The 18,166-nt window shown below is 40.8% G+C and overlaps 1 protein-coding gene across 1 annotated transcript in view; it reads left to right on the forward strand.

Annotated features, from left to right (window-relative positions):
* TEX11 (testis expressed 11) overlaps nucleotides 1-18,166 on the forward strand; it is a 186,875-nt gene that overhangs the window by 101,628 nt on the left and 67,081 nt on the right. The window contains exons 6-7 of the mRNA XM_044682860.1: nucleotides 8,636-8,717; nucleotides 9,393-9,471. Of these exons, the coding sequence (XP_044538795.1) occupies nucleotides 8,636-8,717; nucleotides 9,393-9,471 (161 nt within the window). The remainder of the gene's footprint in view (nucleotides 1-8,635; nucleotides 8,718-9,392; nucleotides 9,472-18,166) is intronic.

The raw sequence follows: 18,166 nt of genomic DNA on the forward strand, positions 1-18,166 counted from the left end.
TATATATATATATATATATATATATATATATATATATATGGCAAATGGGTATGTCAGAAGAATGAGGGTAGAGCCAGGAAAGACTTCTTGCAGAAGGCAGGATTGTATCTGAGACTTGAAGGAAGCCAGGAGGCAGAGACAAGAAGGGAGAGCATTCCAGGGCTAGGGGACAGCAGGCAAAAAGGCAGGATCAGGAGATAAAATATCCTGTTGAAAGAATAATAGCAAGGAGGTCAGTGTCACTGAATCATAAGTTATATGGAGGGGAGTAAAGTATAAGAAGACTGGAAAGGTAGGAATGGGCCAGGCTATGAAAGGCTATGAAAGCTAGAAGATTTTAGACTTATATTTGATCTGAAGGTAATAGGAAGTCCGTGGAGATTACTGAGTTGGGGGAGAGGCAGGTGGTGTCATGGTCAAATCTTTGCTTTAGGAAAGATCAGTTTGGTATCTGAGTGGAGGCTGGATCCGAATGGATAAAGAATTGAGATGAGCCAACCAGTAGACTTTATGGTAACAGTCTGGGTGTGAAGTTATTAGACTCTGCACTGGGGATGGGGGCCCAGTGTTACCGCAGTGGAGACAATGACTATAGATGGGACTTCCATCTCCTGCTGTGCCTTCTCTTGCCTGATCTCCAGACTTTGGGGGGAATGATAAGTGCTGATGAGATCATCAGTCAAAATAGTATAGAGGGAGAAGGGAGCTCAGGACAGAGCCCAGAGACATACTTATGCTAACAAGTGTGGAGGCACCTCCTGGAGGAATTGCTATCTCTACTGAGCTCCTGCCGGCTGACAGCTACTGCAGATATCCATGGGTTTATTTTTACCGACAAGGAAATGAAGGCGCACCCCTAAGTGAGTTATGTAGGGTCACACAACCAGGAAGTGTTGTTAGAGGCAAGAGTCTCTAAACTCGAAAAGTCTAGTGCTCTTTCCATCATGCTATGTATATGAGCATGCTATTCCTTCATCTATCCCGTCTTTTTTCTTTTTTTTTGGGAATTTTTATTTAATTAATTAATTTAGAGCATTTTCCCATGATTATATGATTCATGTTCTTTCTCTCCCCTCCACCCCCCCCCCCCCCAGTCAACGAGTATTTCCACTGGGTTTTACATGTGTCATTGATCAAGACCCATTTCCATATTTTTTTAAACCCTCACCTTCCACCTTGGAGTCAATACTGTGTATTGGCTCCAAGGCAGAAGAGTGGTAAGGGTAGGCAATGGGGGTCAAGTGACTTGCCCAGGGTCACACATATTTCCATATTATTGCTAGTTGCACTGGGGTGGTCATTTAGAGTCTACATCCCAAATCATATCCACATTAACCCATATGTTCAAGCAGTTGTTGTTCTTCTGGGTTTCCGCTCCCACAGTTCTTTCTCTGGATGTGGATAGCGCTCTTTTTCATAAGTCCCTCAGAAATGTCCTGGGTCATTGCATTGCTGCTACTACAGAAGTCCATTACATTCAGTTGTACCACAGTGTATCAGTCTCTGTGTACAATGTTCTCCTGGTTCTGCTACTTTCATTCTTCATCCATTTCTGGAGGTCATTCCAGTTTACATGGAATTCCTCCAGTTCATTATTCGTTTGAGCACAATAGTATTCCATCACCAGCAAATACCACAATTTGTTCAGCCATTTCCCAATAGAAGGGCGTTCTCTCATTTTCCATTTTTTTGCCACCACAAAGAGTGCTGCTATAAATATTTTTGTACAAGTCTTTTTCCTTATGATCTCTTTGGGGTATAAACCCAGCAGTGGTATGGCTGGATCAAAGGGCAGGCAGTCTTTTAGTGCCCTTTGCGCATAGTTCCAAATTGCCATCCAGATGGATCAATTCACAACTTCACCAGCAATGCATTAATATCCCAATTTTGCCACATCCCCCCAACATTTATTACTTTCCTTTGCTGTCATTTTAGCCAATCTTCTAGGTGTGAGGTGGTACCTCAGAGTTGTTTTGATTTGCATTTCTCTAATTATTAGAGATTTAGAGCACTTTTTCATGTGCTTATTGATAGTTTTGATTTCTTTATCTGAAAATTGCCTATTCATGTCCCTTGCCCATTTATCGATTGGGGGATGGTTCGATTTTTTGTACAATTGATTTAGCTCCTTTTGTATATTTGAGTAATTAGACCTTTGTCAGAGGTTTTTGTTATAAAGATTTTTTCTTGTTTTGTTGCTTCTCTTCTAATTTTGGTTGCATTGGTTTTGTTTGTACAAAACCTTTTTAATTTAATGTCATCAAAATTATTTATTTTACATTTTGTAATTTTTTCTAACTCTTGCTTGGTCTTAAAGTTTTTCCTTTCCCAAAGATGTGACAAGTGTTCACCTAATTTACTTATAGCTTCCTTCTTTATATTCAAGTCATTCACCCATTCTGAATTTATCTTGGTGTAGGGTGTGAGATGTTGATCTAAACCTCATCTCTCCCATATTGTTTTCCAAATTTCCCAGCAGTTTTTGTCAAATAGTAGGTTTTTGTCCCAAAAGCTGGGCTCTTTGGGTTTATCATAGACTGTTTTGCTGATGTCACTTACCCCAAGTCTATTCCACTGATCCTTGCTTCTGTCTCTTAATCAGTACCATATTGGTTTTTTTTAAACCCTTAACTTCTGTGTATTGGCTCCTTGGTGGAAGAGTGGTAAGGGTGGGCAATGGGGGTCAAGTGACTTGCCCAGAGTCACACAGCTGGGAAGTGGCTGAGGCCAGATTTGAACCTAGGACCTTCCATCTCTAGGCCTCTGAAGTACCATATTGTTTTGATGACTGCTGCTTTATAGTTTAGTTTAATATCTGTTATTGCTAGGCCCCCTTCCTTCACATTTTTTTCATTATTTCTCTTGATATTCTTGATCTTTTGTTCTTCCAAATGAACTTTGTTATAGTTTTTTCTAATTCAGTAAAAAAAAGTTTCTTGGTAGTTTGATAGGTATGGCGCTAAATAAGTCAATTAATTTGGGTAGAATGGTCATTTGTATTATGTTAGCTCGTCCTACCCATGAGCAATCAATGTTTTTTCAGTTGTTTAGATCTAGTTTTAATTGTTTGGAAAGTGTTTCGTAGTTGTGTTCGTATAATTCCTGTGTTTGTCTTGAAGATAGATTCCTAAGTATTTTATATTGTCTAGGGTGATTTTAAATGGTGTTTCTCTCTCTACCTCTTGCTGCTGTGATGTGTTGGAGATATATAGAAATGCTGATGATTTATGTGCATTTATTTTGTATCCTGCAACTTTGCTAAAGTTGTTGATTATTTCCACTAGCTTTTTAGGTGATTCTCTGGGATTCTTTAAGTAGACCATCATATCATCTGCAAAGAGTGATAGCTTGGTCTCCTCATTGCCTATTTTAATGCCTTCAATTTCTTTTTCTTCTCTAATTGCTACTGCTAGTGTTTCTAGTACAATGTTAAATAATAGAGGAGATAATGGGCATCCTTGTTTCACTCCTGATCTTACTGGGAAGGCTTCTAATTTATCCCCATTGCAGATGATGCTTGTTGATGGTTTTAGATATATACTGTTTATTATTTTTAGGTAACGCCCTTCTATTCCTATACTTTCTGGTGTTTTCAATAGGAATGGATGCTGTATTTTGTCAAAGGCTTTTTCAGCATCTGTTGAGATAATCATGCGGTTTTTGCTGGTTTGCTTGTCAATATGTCTACCCCGTCTTTAAGGTTATTCCTAGAGTATTTTCTATTTCTAGAATATTAGGAGGACTATAAGAGAAAGCAGAAGATATGATTCCTGCCCGTGAGGATCCTAGAATGTAAGCTGGAGGAGGACAGAGACACAATTAAACTTGTTACTAACAACAAACACAAGGATAGCATTAAATATTGAATGATATAGAGAGCAAGGGCTGCATAGAAGAGGATTTTAGGGTCACAGATTTAGACATTTGATTAAAAAGGGGACTGTCAGAAAGAAGGTGACTTGCAGAATCCACATTTGAACCCAGGTTCTCAGACTATCAGTCCAACTCCCTGAGCTGAGCTTCAAAGGATATGTGTAACTTGGGGAAGGTTGAGGGAGGGAAAAGAGTATTTTAGGTGGAAAAGGCAGAAAAATGGGGAGGCCCAAAGGAATGTCGGGGACAGCTTATGTTGAGACGGTAGAGGGAGATAAAGGCAGGGTAGAGTTGGACTTCGGAGGGTCTTAAGTGCTAGGTTAAGGATTTTGGACTTGTTTCTGTATGTAATAGAAAACCACTGAAGGTTTTTTTCCCCTTTCATGAAAGTGGTGCCTTAAGAAGATGAATCACGTGAGATACATTGAAGTGGGGAGACAGTGAGAAACAGAGAGACACATGGGGAGATAGGCACAGTGCAAAGGTGGGAGGTGATGGCTTGAGTGAGGACAGTGGCCCTAGGAATTAAATAACCACCCACAAAACTGTCAAATAAGCATGCCCACAAGGGGCCAAATCACTAACCACCAAGAAAATAAGATACTCTTGTTTTGTTCCCTTTGGGAAATCCATATTTCAAATAGAAACCTCTTGGAAATTCTGCCACTTTGGGAGGGATGAATTGGAAAGGGATTATAGTGAAAGATTCTCTCTGGGATTTTAGTGACTGGATATGGGAGGAGTCAAAAAAGCCTTAGATGTTGAACTCAGGGCTGGGCCTAGAATAAAGATGGAAACAGTGACAGGAATAGGAAATCAGAAAGGGGTGAAAGTGACAAGCTTGAGGTGAAAGCAGAAGGTAGAAGGAGTCTTCCATGAATGAGTTAGAGTAATTTCAGTTTCTCCAGGTGTGATTTCCACAAAGCAGCTGGAGATGGGAAATTGGCCGTCAGGGGAAGAGGGCAGAACTGGATGTTTGAAGCTACAGGGATGGATGAAATCACGGAAGAAGAATGTGTAGAGAGAGAAGGGCATGGAGGTTGTTCACATTTAAGAATCAGAGAGAGGAAGAAGGGCTAGAAGAGGAACTAAAGAAGGAATGATCTAAAGGGAAGAAGAGCTCCCAGAGACTGAGGGAGGAGATAGTTTGAGGAAGAAAGAAATGGTTAACGGTATAAAGCGTAGTCTCAGTAGAATGCTCTGGAGGCAGGAGCTGAATTGTTTTTGTCTGAAATTCTTTATACATTTTACTTAGTTCTCTCTACATTTGAGAGATGAGGCCTTTGCCAGAGACACTTGCTGTAAATTCCCCCCACCCCCATTTTCCGTTTTCCCTCTAATCTTAGTTACATTGGTTTTGTTTGTGGAAAACCCTTTTAATTTAATGTAATCAAAATTATACATTTCACATCTTGTAATACTTTCTCCCTCTTATTTGGTCAAAATTCTTCCCTTATGCATAAGGGAATGGCAGGTAAGTATCCCATGCTCCCAGAATTTGCTTATGGTATCATCCTACATGTCTAAATCATGTACCTATTTTGGCCTTAGCTTGGCATATGATGTGAGATGTTGACCTATTGCGCACCTAGTTTCTGCCATATTGTTTTCCAGATTTCCCAGCAATTTTTGTCCCCAAAGCTGGGATCTTTGGATTTATCAAACACTAGATTACTAGGGACATTCACTATTGTGTGTTGTGTACCTAATCTATTCTATTGATCCTCGATTTCTTAACCAGTACCAGATTGTTTTGATAATTAGTGCTTATAATACAGTTTGAGATCTGGTACTGTTAGGCCATCTTCCTTCACTTTTTTTTTTAATCAATTCCTTTGATATTCTTGACCTTTTGTCCTTCCAGATGAATTTTATTATTTTTTCTAGCTCCGTGTAATAATTTTTGATAGCTGGTATAGAACTGAGTAAATATATTAACTTAGGTAGAACTGTCATTTTTATTATATTTGCATGGCCTACCCATGAGCAATGAACATTTCGCCATTTATTTAGATTTGATACTATTGTGTCAAAAGTGTTTTGTAGGGACTCCTAAGGGACTCAGTGGATAGAGATCAGTCCTAGAGATGGGAGGTTCTGGGTTCAAATTTGGCCACGGACTCTACTTAGTTGTGTGACCCTGGGTGAGTCACTTAACCCCAATTGCCTAGGCCCTTTACCACTTGTCTCCTTTGGAATCAATACATAGTGTTGATTCTAAAGACAGAAGGTAAAGATTTCAAAGAAAAAAGGAAAGTGTTTTGTAATTGTGTTTATATAGCTTCTGGGTTTGTCTTGGTAGGTAGACCTCCAGGTATTTTATATTGTCAATAGTTTTTTTTTTTTTATGGAATTTCTTTTTCTACCTCTCTCTGCTAGACTTTGTTGGTAATATATAGAAATGCTGATGATTTATGTGGGTCTCTTTTTTGTACTGCAACTTTCCTAAAGTTGTTAATTATTTCAATTGGTTATTGAGTAGATTCCGTAGGTATACCATCATGTTATCTGCAAAGAGTGAGCATATTCTAATTCCTTCTCTTTCTTCTTTTATTGCTATAGCGCTAGCATCTCTACTACACTATTGAATGACGGTGACAATGAACATTATTACTTTACCCCTAATCTTGTCGGGAAGGCTTGTCCTTGATTCTCTTTTCAGATAAGGCCTGCATATGGCTTTTTGATAGACAACTTCTTATCATTGTAAGGGAAGCTCTACTTATTCCCATGTTCTCTGGTGGGTTTTGCTAGGAAGGGGTATTGTAGTTTGTCAAAAAACCTTTTATGCATCTGTTGAGATAATCACGTGGTTTCCTTTGGTTTTGCTATTGATATTATCAATTATGCTGATAGTTTTCCTCCTGTTGAATTAGCCCTGAACTACATTGCTATAATCTCCCTGCTGATGTTTTATTTAACAATTTTGCATTCGTGTTCATTAGGGAAATTGGTTTATAGTTTTCTTTCTCTGTTTTCGTGCTTCCTAATTTAGGTGTGTAAGAGGGAGATTTTAGATATTTATATATATTTAAGGTGTGGCCGCCAGGAATCAATAATTCAAATTGATTCCGTAATTAAAATAGACCCAAGTCAGGATCGGGTTTTAAGGTAGTTTATTTACAATTAGGAAGGTAAAAGGTAGGGAAATAGAGAGAGGGAGAGGCTAGTCCAAGCCTGCAGAGGCCTGGATGGAGAGAGAAGGTTAAAAGGCTAAATAAATTAGGCTACAAGCCACAAGGCCTAGCAATCAGATAGGATAGAGCCTACTCAAGGTAGAGTCTTGGAAAAATGCCAAGGTAGGCCAAGGAAGTCAGCCTGACTTACCCACGTGACCATTCAGAGTAGAAGCTGCCTGTGGTCTCCTCCGAGATCCTTCAGCACCAAGTTCAATGTGGGAACCCCCTTAGCAGGAAGTAACCAACATACTTGAAGAGAAAGTGTCTCTCGTCACTTCCTGTGGGTCCACCTCTAATTCAAGTGGACAAATGGCAGCCTCTGCACTGATTTTTGTTCTTGATTTGTTACTTATTGTCACGTGGGGTAACTCATCTCCCCTCCCTACTATGGGAGGTGGGGATGACATCATCTCGGGTAAGTAGAGTTTTAACTATGAATGGACTAGGGCTATTTCTATTTACACAGGTGTCAGTGCCCTATTTGTGCCATAAACGAAATTTGGTAGGACTCCTTGCTGGGCCAAGGTATTGCTGCTGGCTTGCCTGAATGCCACTCTCACCCCAGTGAGACAGACTTTTCCAACTGACTTTCTAAAATGGCTTGGGAAGGAACATTGTTCCATTCCACCCTTCTGTTGGCTCTGCCACTTTAGAATTCAGATTTATGTTTGGTTTATACATTAAAAGAGGAAGCTCCGTGGGATAATTTACATAAAATTCTGCTTCTAAGGACTGTTAGCTAATGGAGAAGTTTCACACAGTTTCATCCCTGATTTCTGCCATCAAATGCTTAATCCTTAATAGAAATGTTTCCAATGTACCTGGTTCTCTTTCTTGGCTTATTTAAAGGTGGAATATTGAATAAAGTTGAACAAGCTATCAGGGAATCTCTTTGGAAACACACTGGATTTTATCATATGGACTTTTAAAATTTGGATTGACTTCTGATTAGGAATGATGCTGTCAGTGAGTAAGCAGTAATGAAGCACCTTCTACGTGCCAGGCACTTAGCTAAGTGTGGGAATACCCAAAGAGCCAAAGAGAGTCCCTGTCCTCAAGGAGCTCACAATTTAATGGGGGAGGCAACAAGCAAACAGATAGGTAGAAACAAGCTGTAGGCAGGATAAACAGGAAATATTGAACAGAAGGCAGGCACTGGGATTGGAGAAAACTTTCTGTCGAAGGTAGAATTCTAATTGCCACCTTAAGGAGACAAGTGTCTTTGGCTGGACTAGTACGGGGCAGGGAGTAACATGTAAAAAGCCTGGGGGAAGGGAAGAGGGGACCGAGTTGCGAAGTGCTTTGAGGGCCAAACAGAGCCGTTTTTTATTTGCGCCTGGAGGAGATAGAAAGCGGACGGAGTTTGTCGAATAAAGAATTGACATGGTCAAACCTGCACTTTGGCAAAATTGCTTTAGTGACTGAATGGAGAATGCATTGGACTTCACTGGTGTGGGGGCAGTGTAAGAGAAAAGAAAAGGGGGCGTCCTGCCATGACTCTGAAGAAGGTGCCAACTGACAAAAATGGCCTCTTGTGTTCCACCCAAGTAATGCTGTCGTTGTCATTTCTTCCTTTAAAATAGGAACAGTTACATCCGGCTGGATTGCACTTAAAGATCAGAATCCTTTTGAGAAGGGAAGCATCAGATGAAGAACTCCGTGAAGGTCTGCTTTTCATACACCCTCCCTGATTCAGCAGCTTCTCACTTAACAATCACAGAAACTGGGTGCTGGGGGATAGGGAAATAGGGGATGGGGGGGGGTGCCCCAGGGGAAAAAGAGCAGTTATCAGCCAGAAGAAAAGAAAAAAGGTGGCGAGGAGAGAGTAGCAAGCACATTTAAAATGTGGTCAACTGATGAAGTGACCAGATGTGATCCCAAGTCTAATTTAGGTTTGGGTTCAGCAAGCAAGGAGAGCTGCCTAGATGTTTCCCGAATCCTACGTTGGCTCAAAGAACAGGTGCCTTCCTGGGATATACTCATTTGGGAAGTTGACATCATCGTAGAGTCTCTTCTTAGTGGAAAAATCCCCTGCAGTGGTTCATTCAGTAGCCATTTCTTAAGCTGTTGCTAGGTATAATGCAGAATTCTAGGCGTGAAGGGAGATGGTGGCGAGGACTCGGGCAGAGCCAGTTTTCCGTAGAAATTTGGGCTCCATGTCCTGTGTGCTCCGAGAGCAGATGAGGGAGAATTCGGCATGTGTCTTAGCTAGTTCACTGGGGCCAGCCCTTTCCTGCCAGAAGAAGCTTTGATTAATCAGTTTCAGAAAAAACAAGATGTTGACAAGTCGTTATTTCCTCAGGAACAAAACTGACCTAATTCCTGCCGCTTTCTCTTTAGCCACCATGAAACTCCTGGATCTCTCGGTGCCTTTCGATTCCTTTTTGAGCACTGCTAAGTTGCTTCTGGAGCATGGAAGGTATGGACACATTGACTTCTCTTGCTCTAAATACTAATTATATTATGAAGTATCTATTCATACCAGAGAATGCCACACTGTTTGGCACTAACAAGATAGCTTGTGAAGGCCACTGTGCAGAAAAGAGGTCATTTGCTTGTTGGGCTGCAGTCCTTACTCTCTTTCTGCTCATTGGCCAGTGGAATGTGTCCACGTATAAAGGGAAAGCTTGATATGGTGCATTGAACAACCAAAGACCAAAGTGACAGGAGAATTCAAAAAAAGGTAAAAAACATGTGAAGCTTGCGATGCTGAGCCTCCCTGTCCCTGAGCCCAGTTTTGGATGATCAGTCTGGGGAGCCAGCTTCTCAAAGCGCGGAGTGCTGGGTAATGGGGTCCTTTCAAGGTAAGCCGTGGCTGTTTGCTTCAACAGCAGAACTCAGTCCCCCTTCATTTTCTGCTGTTTATGTTCTTCTTCTTAGGAAGATTGCCTCTGAGGAGTCGGATCTCCATCCGTGTTCATTGGTGGCACTAAAGGGCTATGTTTCAGGGAGTGGCCACACCCCATCCCCATTTGCAAACGTTGAAAGGAAAAGTTGTTTTGCGATAGAATGTTAATAAGAATTCAAAATAGGTGGGAAAATAGCACCAGTTGCGACAAAAAATGAGATAACAAGTTTGAACACATTATAGTAAAATGGGGACTTGGGGAAGGAAAGAGGAGCATTTATTAAGAACCTGCTTTGTGTCAGGCACTGTACTAAGCACTTTATTTAAAATGAAAAACCCTCACCTTCTGTCTGAGAATCAATACTGTATATCGGCTCCAAGGCAGGAGAGCGGTAAGGGCTAGGTAACGGGGGTTAAGTGACTTGCCCAGGGTCACCCAGCTGGAAAGTGTCTGAGGCCAGACCTAGGGCCTCCCATCTCTAGGCCTGGCTCTCCATCCACTTAGCCACCCAGCCGCCCCCTGTACTAAGTACTTTGGAGATAATTATCTTGTTTCATCTTCATAACAACCCTGGGAGGTAGAGCCTATTATTATCCCCATTTTCTAGTTGAGGAAACTGAGGCAGACAGAGGTCAAGTAATTAATCCAGGGTCATGTAGCTAGCAAGTGTCAGAGGCTAGAATGGAACACAGGAAGAAATCAAAGCCTTCTCTGTTCCAGGACCAGTGCTCTATCCATTCACTATTCCACCTCCTTGTCCCTGTTAATAGTATCGATACTATCTTGCCCAGCCAGTGCTGGGTCTACAGTTTTGCAATCTTGGCTCTACTACCTGGAGTGGCCTCATGCAAATCACCTATCCTAGCTCACCTTCTGTACAGTGAATTCCTAGAATGGCGGGTGGCTTCAGTCGAGGGCCTTGTGTAGCAGCCCAACATCAAGCTAAAGAGCCTTCTCCTTTAGGCCTTGGGATTCTTCAGCCTAAGCTGAGCTGGCCTGGACTAAACTTTCCCTTTCTTTGCACGAGCTCTAGGTCGAAGAAGGGCAGAGAATGGCCCTTCCTCCAGGACCAGCCACTTTACCTTGCCACTAGGGAGGGAAAGGCTGGCAAAGAACAGGCCAAGCCTGGGCCTCTCCAGGTGGAATATGGGGTTCTCCGGCTGCAGTTCTGCCAGCAGCCACTAGATGGTGCTCCAAGCTGGGTCCTCTTCTCAGCCACAGGCAGGCCTTCCTCTGAACCTCGCACCCCTAGTCCCATGAAGATCCTAATCCCCCACCCCCCATTTCTCGTGACCCTGAAGAATTGCGAAAAGGCGGAGTAAATGCCCTCCCTAAACCCCAAACTAAATGAACAGCGTCCATTTTTCGAGTACCTCAGAGCTATTGCTGTTGAGGTCAGAAGGCTTCTCTCAGTCTGGGCGCACCTGGCCACGCCCCCTCCAGGCCGCTCTGTAAGCTCTGCAAGTCCTTAATGGGGCTCAGGTGCCTTTAGTTTCAGATGTCGGTCAGTGTCTCCTGTCCTTGTCCGGGGCCTGAAAGGTCCAGAATATCACAGGGACCAAACTGGTTCAAATAGCCGCCCCATCCTCCCCCGCCCCCAACCAACCAACCAAATAAGCAACGGGAACATAATTGTCAGGGGGCTGCTTAATCCAATTAGGAGAATAAGTTAAGCTCCTGGGGATGCCTGTGTGTGTGTGAACACTGACTATGCCCAACAAGGCTCCTTGTGATTGTAATTAGTTACCAATGATCCATTTCTGGGAGTTAAAGCAGCTCTGGCAGGATCTGCTCTTTGGCAGCCTTGTTAGCCATTAGTTGGTGCTCCTGGGTATTGTAGAGCAAGGAAACGATTTCTTTTCATGTACCATAGAATTGAGGGATGCCGCAGATTCCGGCTGGCCCTTCTTCCCGCAGGCCATGCAAGTGGGGGCCGCTCTGGTGCCAAAGAGAAATGAATTCCTCAGTGGGCTTCCTAAAGTGCATGGCAGGGAGCCCAAATTTGTGTAACGTTGAATCCAACATCGGTAGGCGGCCCGGCCCGGTGGATTCCTTCTCCGTGAAAGGTTGGAGAATTGCTTTGGTCGGATTCATTTCGAAGATGGCCTTACGGTGTGTTTGCGATCCTCGGGAAGGCTTCTCTCCGAGCATTTCAGCTGAAGGCTTATTGGAACTTAGGAGCCTTTAACTGGGAAGAGAGGCTCCGGCGGATACCTGAGAGAGTCACGGCTGCAATCAGTGAGCAAGCATTCATGCCCTACCTGCCCCGTGCCTGGGTGCCTGGGATGGGCTCAGCACCAGGAATGCAAATACAGACAAAAAGCCAGGCCTTGCCCTCCAGGAGTTCATGCTTGTGAAAACATTTCAATATGTATTAACGCTAGACAGGCTTAATTGGAAATAATCAATGGAGGGGAGGCTCTGGAGCTAAAAGCGAGATTTTTAGCTGCAACTTGAAGACACTCAGGGATCAATTCCAAGGCTGGAATGAGGTGTGGTAGAAGTCCAGAATATAGCCTGGGGAGGACGGGCTGTGTGCCAGAGATTGTGTTTAGGTATAGATTCATTTAGCTGTGAGATCCTCGCCCAGTGACTTAATGGACACACTGCTGGAGGGACTGAATGACATCAACACTGACATTCTTGCAATAAATTTAATCAGAGGACAACAGGAAATTGCAGCTAAATGCAATGATGGCTCACAGGTCTTCTTGGAGAGGGAAATAAAGGAGCTGGCAAAGCTGGTTTTATTGTGATCCAAAAGTAACAAGAAAAATCATTTCATATGACATTTGGCCATCTATTATTGAGTTGTTTATGATGAGTATCTGCAGTTTATCCATTGTAAAAGATGAAGATGGAGACATTCGACAAAATATTCAGTTAGACCCTCCAAAATAAATTAGTATATACTTTATTTTTTAATGTATAGTTTTTTAAAACAGTAATTTATTTTAAAATATTTTATATGGTTATACGATTCATGTTCTCTCTCTCTCTCCCCCCTCTTCCCTCTAATGTGCAGTTTTCAATGAACAACTATTTGGTTTCTTTCTATGCTACTTTCCTTTTCCATTGGAAGAGAATAAAAGAAATACAAAACTCTTGTAACAATTATAAATAGTCAAGCAAAACAAATTACTTGTTGCTCCCGATTGGCCATGTCCAAAAATGCAGTCTGTCTCCCCTCTGTCAAGAGATGGGAAGTATGCTTCATCATGGGTCCTTTAGAATCAAGATTGTTGGCTGCTTTGAACCGATTCCTCAAGTCTTTCTAAGTTGCTGGTGTTCGTAATGTTATTATTGTTATTTTTTGTTTTGTTTTGATCTGCTTTTCTGCTTCAATAGTTCTTTCTCTAGAGGAGGAGGATAGTATTCTTTTTTTGTAAGTCCCTCAGAATTGTCCTGGGTCATTTTATTGCTCTTAGTAGCAAAGTCTATCACATTAGATCATCCCACAATGTTTCAGTTATTGTGGATAATGTTCCCCTGGTTCTGCTAATTCCACTCTGTATCAGTTCATGAAGGTCTTCCCAGCTCTTTCTGAAATCATCCTGTTCATCTTTTCTTATAGCACAATAGTATTCCATCGCCATCATAGACCACAGTTTGTTCAGTCATTCCCCAATTGAAGGACATCTCTCTAGTTTCCGATTCTTTGCCACCACAAAAAGCACAGCTATAAATATTTTTGTACAAACAGGTCCCTTCCAATTTTTTAAATCTCTTTAGGATACAGACCTAGTAGTGGTATTGCTGGATTGAAAGGTATGCACTCTTTTATAGCCCTTTGGGCATAACTCCAAATTGCCCTCCAGAATGGTTGAATCAATCATAATGTTATTATTGTAGAAATTATTCTCTTGGTTTTGCTTACTTCACTCTGCATCACTTTCTGCAAGTCTTGCAAAGTTTCTCTGAAACTGGCCCTTCCATTATTTCTTATCACACACTAATATTCCATTACATTCCTATATTGTAACTTGTGCAGCCGTTTTCCAATTGATGGGCAATCCCTTAACATCGAGTTCTTTGCTATTATAAAAAGGGCTACTTGTCATTATGAAGAGTTTTTCTGCCTTTATTTTTTACTTCGTTTTGCATCAGTTCATATTTACCTCTGCATGCTTCTTGGATTCTTCATAGTCAAAATTTCTTATACCACATTCAGAAACCACCATTTGCCTAGGCATTTCTCAATCAATAGATAAGTATTTTGTTTCCAGTTCTTTGCTCCCAGAAAAAGTATATCAGTATGTACTTTGTACACTTTGTGCCTTCATTGAAAAGGTGACTATATAGGGATAGATGACCAAAAGGTACTGGAAACTATGGCGCAGGAGTCTGAAATAAAAGGCTTAATGACTTCTAGTCCAACAGCATTCCTACGTATCATTAATATTTCCAGAGGCCCTGGAGCAAAGGAGTAGCAAGACAAAAACTGAAATTGAATATATTGTAACAGAGGAGAAATAAATAGTTATTGATGTAGGAGTATTTTCTGAATGATCTGTGTCATCAGACTATTGACCTGTAAAAATAAAGAGCAAATTCCGTACCAGAGTAAAAGACTATTAAGTGAGGAGATGAAGAATACAATTAATAAAAACCCCAACCTGCATTTTTATGGATAAGCTATGTGAAAAAAAGAATGAGAATTGAATAGAAGGCCACATCACTTAGTCCTAAAGAATTGCTCCATCAACAATGATAGAATTACAGCAAAGAAAATGACAATCATGAGGCATATCAAAACATACGGAGTTCAGGTAAGCATTCCTTAGCAAAATACGTATGCCGCCAAATGCTTTCATTAACAAAAGACAGAAAGAAGAAATCTATGAATTTGACATACAACTAAAAAAAGAGAAAAGCAACAAAGCAACACTTCCCCAACTAAACACCAAAGTAGAAATTATGAAAATCAAAGAAGTTAACAGAAAGCACAAAACCTGTTGAATTAATAAATAAAATTAGAAGCTAAATAAACTAATAACATAGATAAGTAAGAAGATTTTAAAAAGAGCGGAAAACCAACCAATATGAAAATATAGAAGGGGAATTAACAGATGAAGAGGATATAAAGGACACTATCAGGAATTATTTTGTTCAATTAGGTCAACAAAAATGATAATATGAAAGAGAAAATTGAATAAGCCATCGTAAATTTCAAGGAAAAAAATAAAACTCCAGGACAGGACCAGATAGATTTACAAGTGAATTCTGTAAAACATTTAAAGAATTAATAATTCTAATACTATATAAAAAACTATTTATAAAAATCAGGAAAATAAGAGACTTTCCCAAATTCTCTTTGATAGAAATATAGTCTTCACACTTGAAATAGGGAGACAAAGCAGAGGAAAGAAATCTCTAGAGGAATATCCCCGGTGAACACTGATGCAAAATATTAAATGATGTATTTGCAAGTAGGCTATAACAACATTAAAAAATTATTCACAATGCCAGGTTGGATTTCCACCAGGAATGCAGGGATAGTTCAACATGAGAAAAATTAAAAGTATAATAGACCACATTAATAGCAAAAACTATAAAACCCACATGATTACATCGATAGATGCCGAAAAACCTTTTGGCAAAATCTAATACCCATTTCTGTTTTAAAAAACACTAGAGGGGGCAGCTGGGTAGCTCAGTGGATGGAGAAGCCAGGCCTAGAGACGGGAGGTCCTGGGTTCAGATTTGAGCTCATACACTTCCTATCTGTGTGACCCTGGGCAAGTCACTTAACCTCCATTGCCCAGCCCTTACCACTCTTCTGCCTTGGAACCAATATATAGTATTGACTCCAAGATGGAAGGTGAGGGTTTAAAAAAAATTGAAAAAAGAAAACTAGAAAAAATGGGAATAAATAAAATCTTCCTTAGCATAGTATTATTTATTTTTTTAAAAAATCAAGAACAAACACATAGTGGGAAAGGATAAAGGCTTTTTCATCAGGTTAAAGCAAGTATGCCCAATCATCACTGCTACTGCTTAACAGTGCTAGAAATGTTATAATGATAAGACAAGAAAAAACCAAGGGAACAAACATAGACAAAGGGAAATAAAAGCATTGCTTTTTATAGATGATACGATGGTTTATCTAGAGAACCCTAAAGAGTCAGCTAAAAATTAATTGAAACAACAATTTTAAACAAAATTGCAGGATATAAAATAGACCCACATCAGTCATTAGCATTCCTAACAAAATCCAGCAGAAAGAGAAAGAAATCCTATTAAAAATGACCATAGACTCTATAAAGTACTTGGGGGGGGGGGGTCTATCTGTAGAAGCACTCATGGCAGTTATGTGAATGCAGGTATAAAATTCTCTTTTCGGAAATGAAGACAGACCTAAATAGTTTGAGAAAAATTTATTGCTTGCAAATAGTGAGAAACAATAGCAGAATTCATCCAGAGGGGCAAAAATGTCAAGAATATAAAGGGAAATACTAAAAATCAAGTGGGAAGGAAGGCTTTGTAGTACCAGATTTCAAGCCGTACCACTCTAGAAAACAGTTGGGAAGTATTTCTTCAAAGTTACTAAACTGCGTACACCAACAATATTACTATTAGGCTTATATGTACTTCAAAGAAAGATGTAAAGGACCCAGAGGCACAAAAAATACTTATAGCAGCTTTTTTTTGTATTAGCAAAGAACTTGAAGCTAAAGGGGCACCTATCAGTTACTGAATGGTTGAACAAATTATGGTAAATAACTTAATGGAATATTTGTCCCATAAGAATTTAAAAAGAAAGTGGTTCTTGGAGTCATCTTTAAAAAAATAGAGAGAAAAGAATAGAAGGAAGACCAAAAAAAAAGCATAGAAAATCAGGACTACAGGTTAAGTACTTTTGTACTTAAAAAGAAAAGCAAGCTATAATAATAATAGAGAGTTGCAGGTGTGTGTGTGTGTGTGTGTGTGTGTGTGTTTACACACATACATACCATGTCTGTGCAATTGCCTGTTTTATTTGGTGTTTAATCTCAGAATGGCAGCTAGGTGGCACAGTGTATAGAGCACTGGAATTGGAATCAAGACTCATCTTCATAAGCTCAAATGTGGCCTCAGGTACTTACTAACTGTGAGACCCTGGGCAAATCATTCCTTGCCTCAGATCTCTTCCGTGCCAAATCCAGTGGCCCTTTCTCAAGTCCTCATTCTCCTTGACCTCTCTGCTGCCTTTGACACTGTTGATCACTCTCTGTTCCTTAATAGTCTTCTTTCTAGGTTTTTAGGACACCCTGCCTCTTGGTTCTTCTCTTATCTTCCTGACTGCTCCATCTGTCTCCTTTGCTGGATCTTCCTTTGTGTCATACCTTCAGAATTCTGTCCTGGGCCCGGGCCCTCTTCTCTTCTCCCTCTATACTACTACACTTGACGATTTCACCAGCTCCCAAGGATTTAATGACCATCTTCACACTGGCGATTTTTAATTCTACCTTTCCTGCCCTAGTGTCTGTCTGTCTGTCTGTCTGTCTCTTCCCCTTTCTTTATTTTTCTTGCTTTTTAAAAAATGCATTTAATTAATTGATTAAGAATATTTTTCCATGGTGACATGAATCATGTTCTTTCCCTCCCCTCCTCCCACCCCCATCCCGTAGCCAAAGAGCGATTCAGCTGGGTTTTACATGTGTCACTGATCAAGACCTATTTCTTTATTATTGATATTTGCACCAGGGTGATCATTTACATTACAATCTACATCCCCAATCCTATCCCCATCGAACCATGTGATCAAGCAGTTGTTTTTCTTCTGTGCTTCTACTCCCACAGTTCTTTCTCTGGCTGGGGAGAGTGTTCTTTCTCTTAAGTCCCTCAGAATTGTCCCTGGCCTCTCTGTTGACCTCCATTCTCACATCTTCAGCTGCCTCTCAGACATCTTGAGATGGATGTCCAGAAGACATCTGAAACTCACTATGTCTAAAATGGAACTCATTTTTTTTCTCCTCTCAACCCTCCCTATTGCTCCTGTTGAAGGCAACACTATCCAGGCACTCAGGAGGCATCTTGAACTCCTCTCTATCTCTTATACCACACAGCCAAGCTGTTTCCAAGGCCTGTTGATGTTGCCTTTACTTCTCTTGAATACTTCCCCTCTTCTGCCACTGCCATGGTACAGGCCTTCCTCACATCGTACCTGGACTATTGAAATATCCTGCCCTAAGTTTCTCTCTTCTCAAATTCATCCTCTATTCAGTCAGCAGCAATCCAGCCCCCCTTCTTCAATAAACTCCTGTGGCTGGCTCTCTATTGCCT

This window comes from Gracilinanus agilis, chromosome X (genome assembly GCF_016433145.1).
Source record: "Gracilinanus agilis isolate LMUSP501 chromosome X, AgileGrace, whole genome shotgun sequence".
Lineage (NCBI taxonomy): Eukaryota > Metazoa > Chordata > Mammalia > Didelphimorphia > Didelphidae > Gracilinanus > Gracilinanus agilis.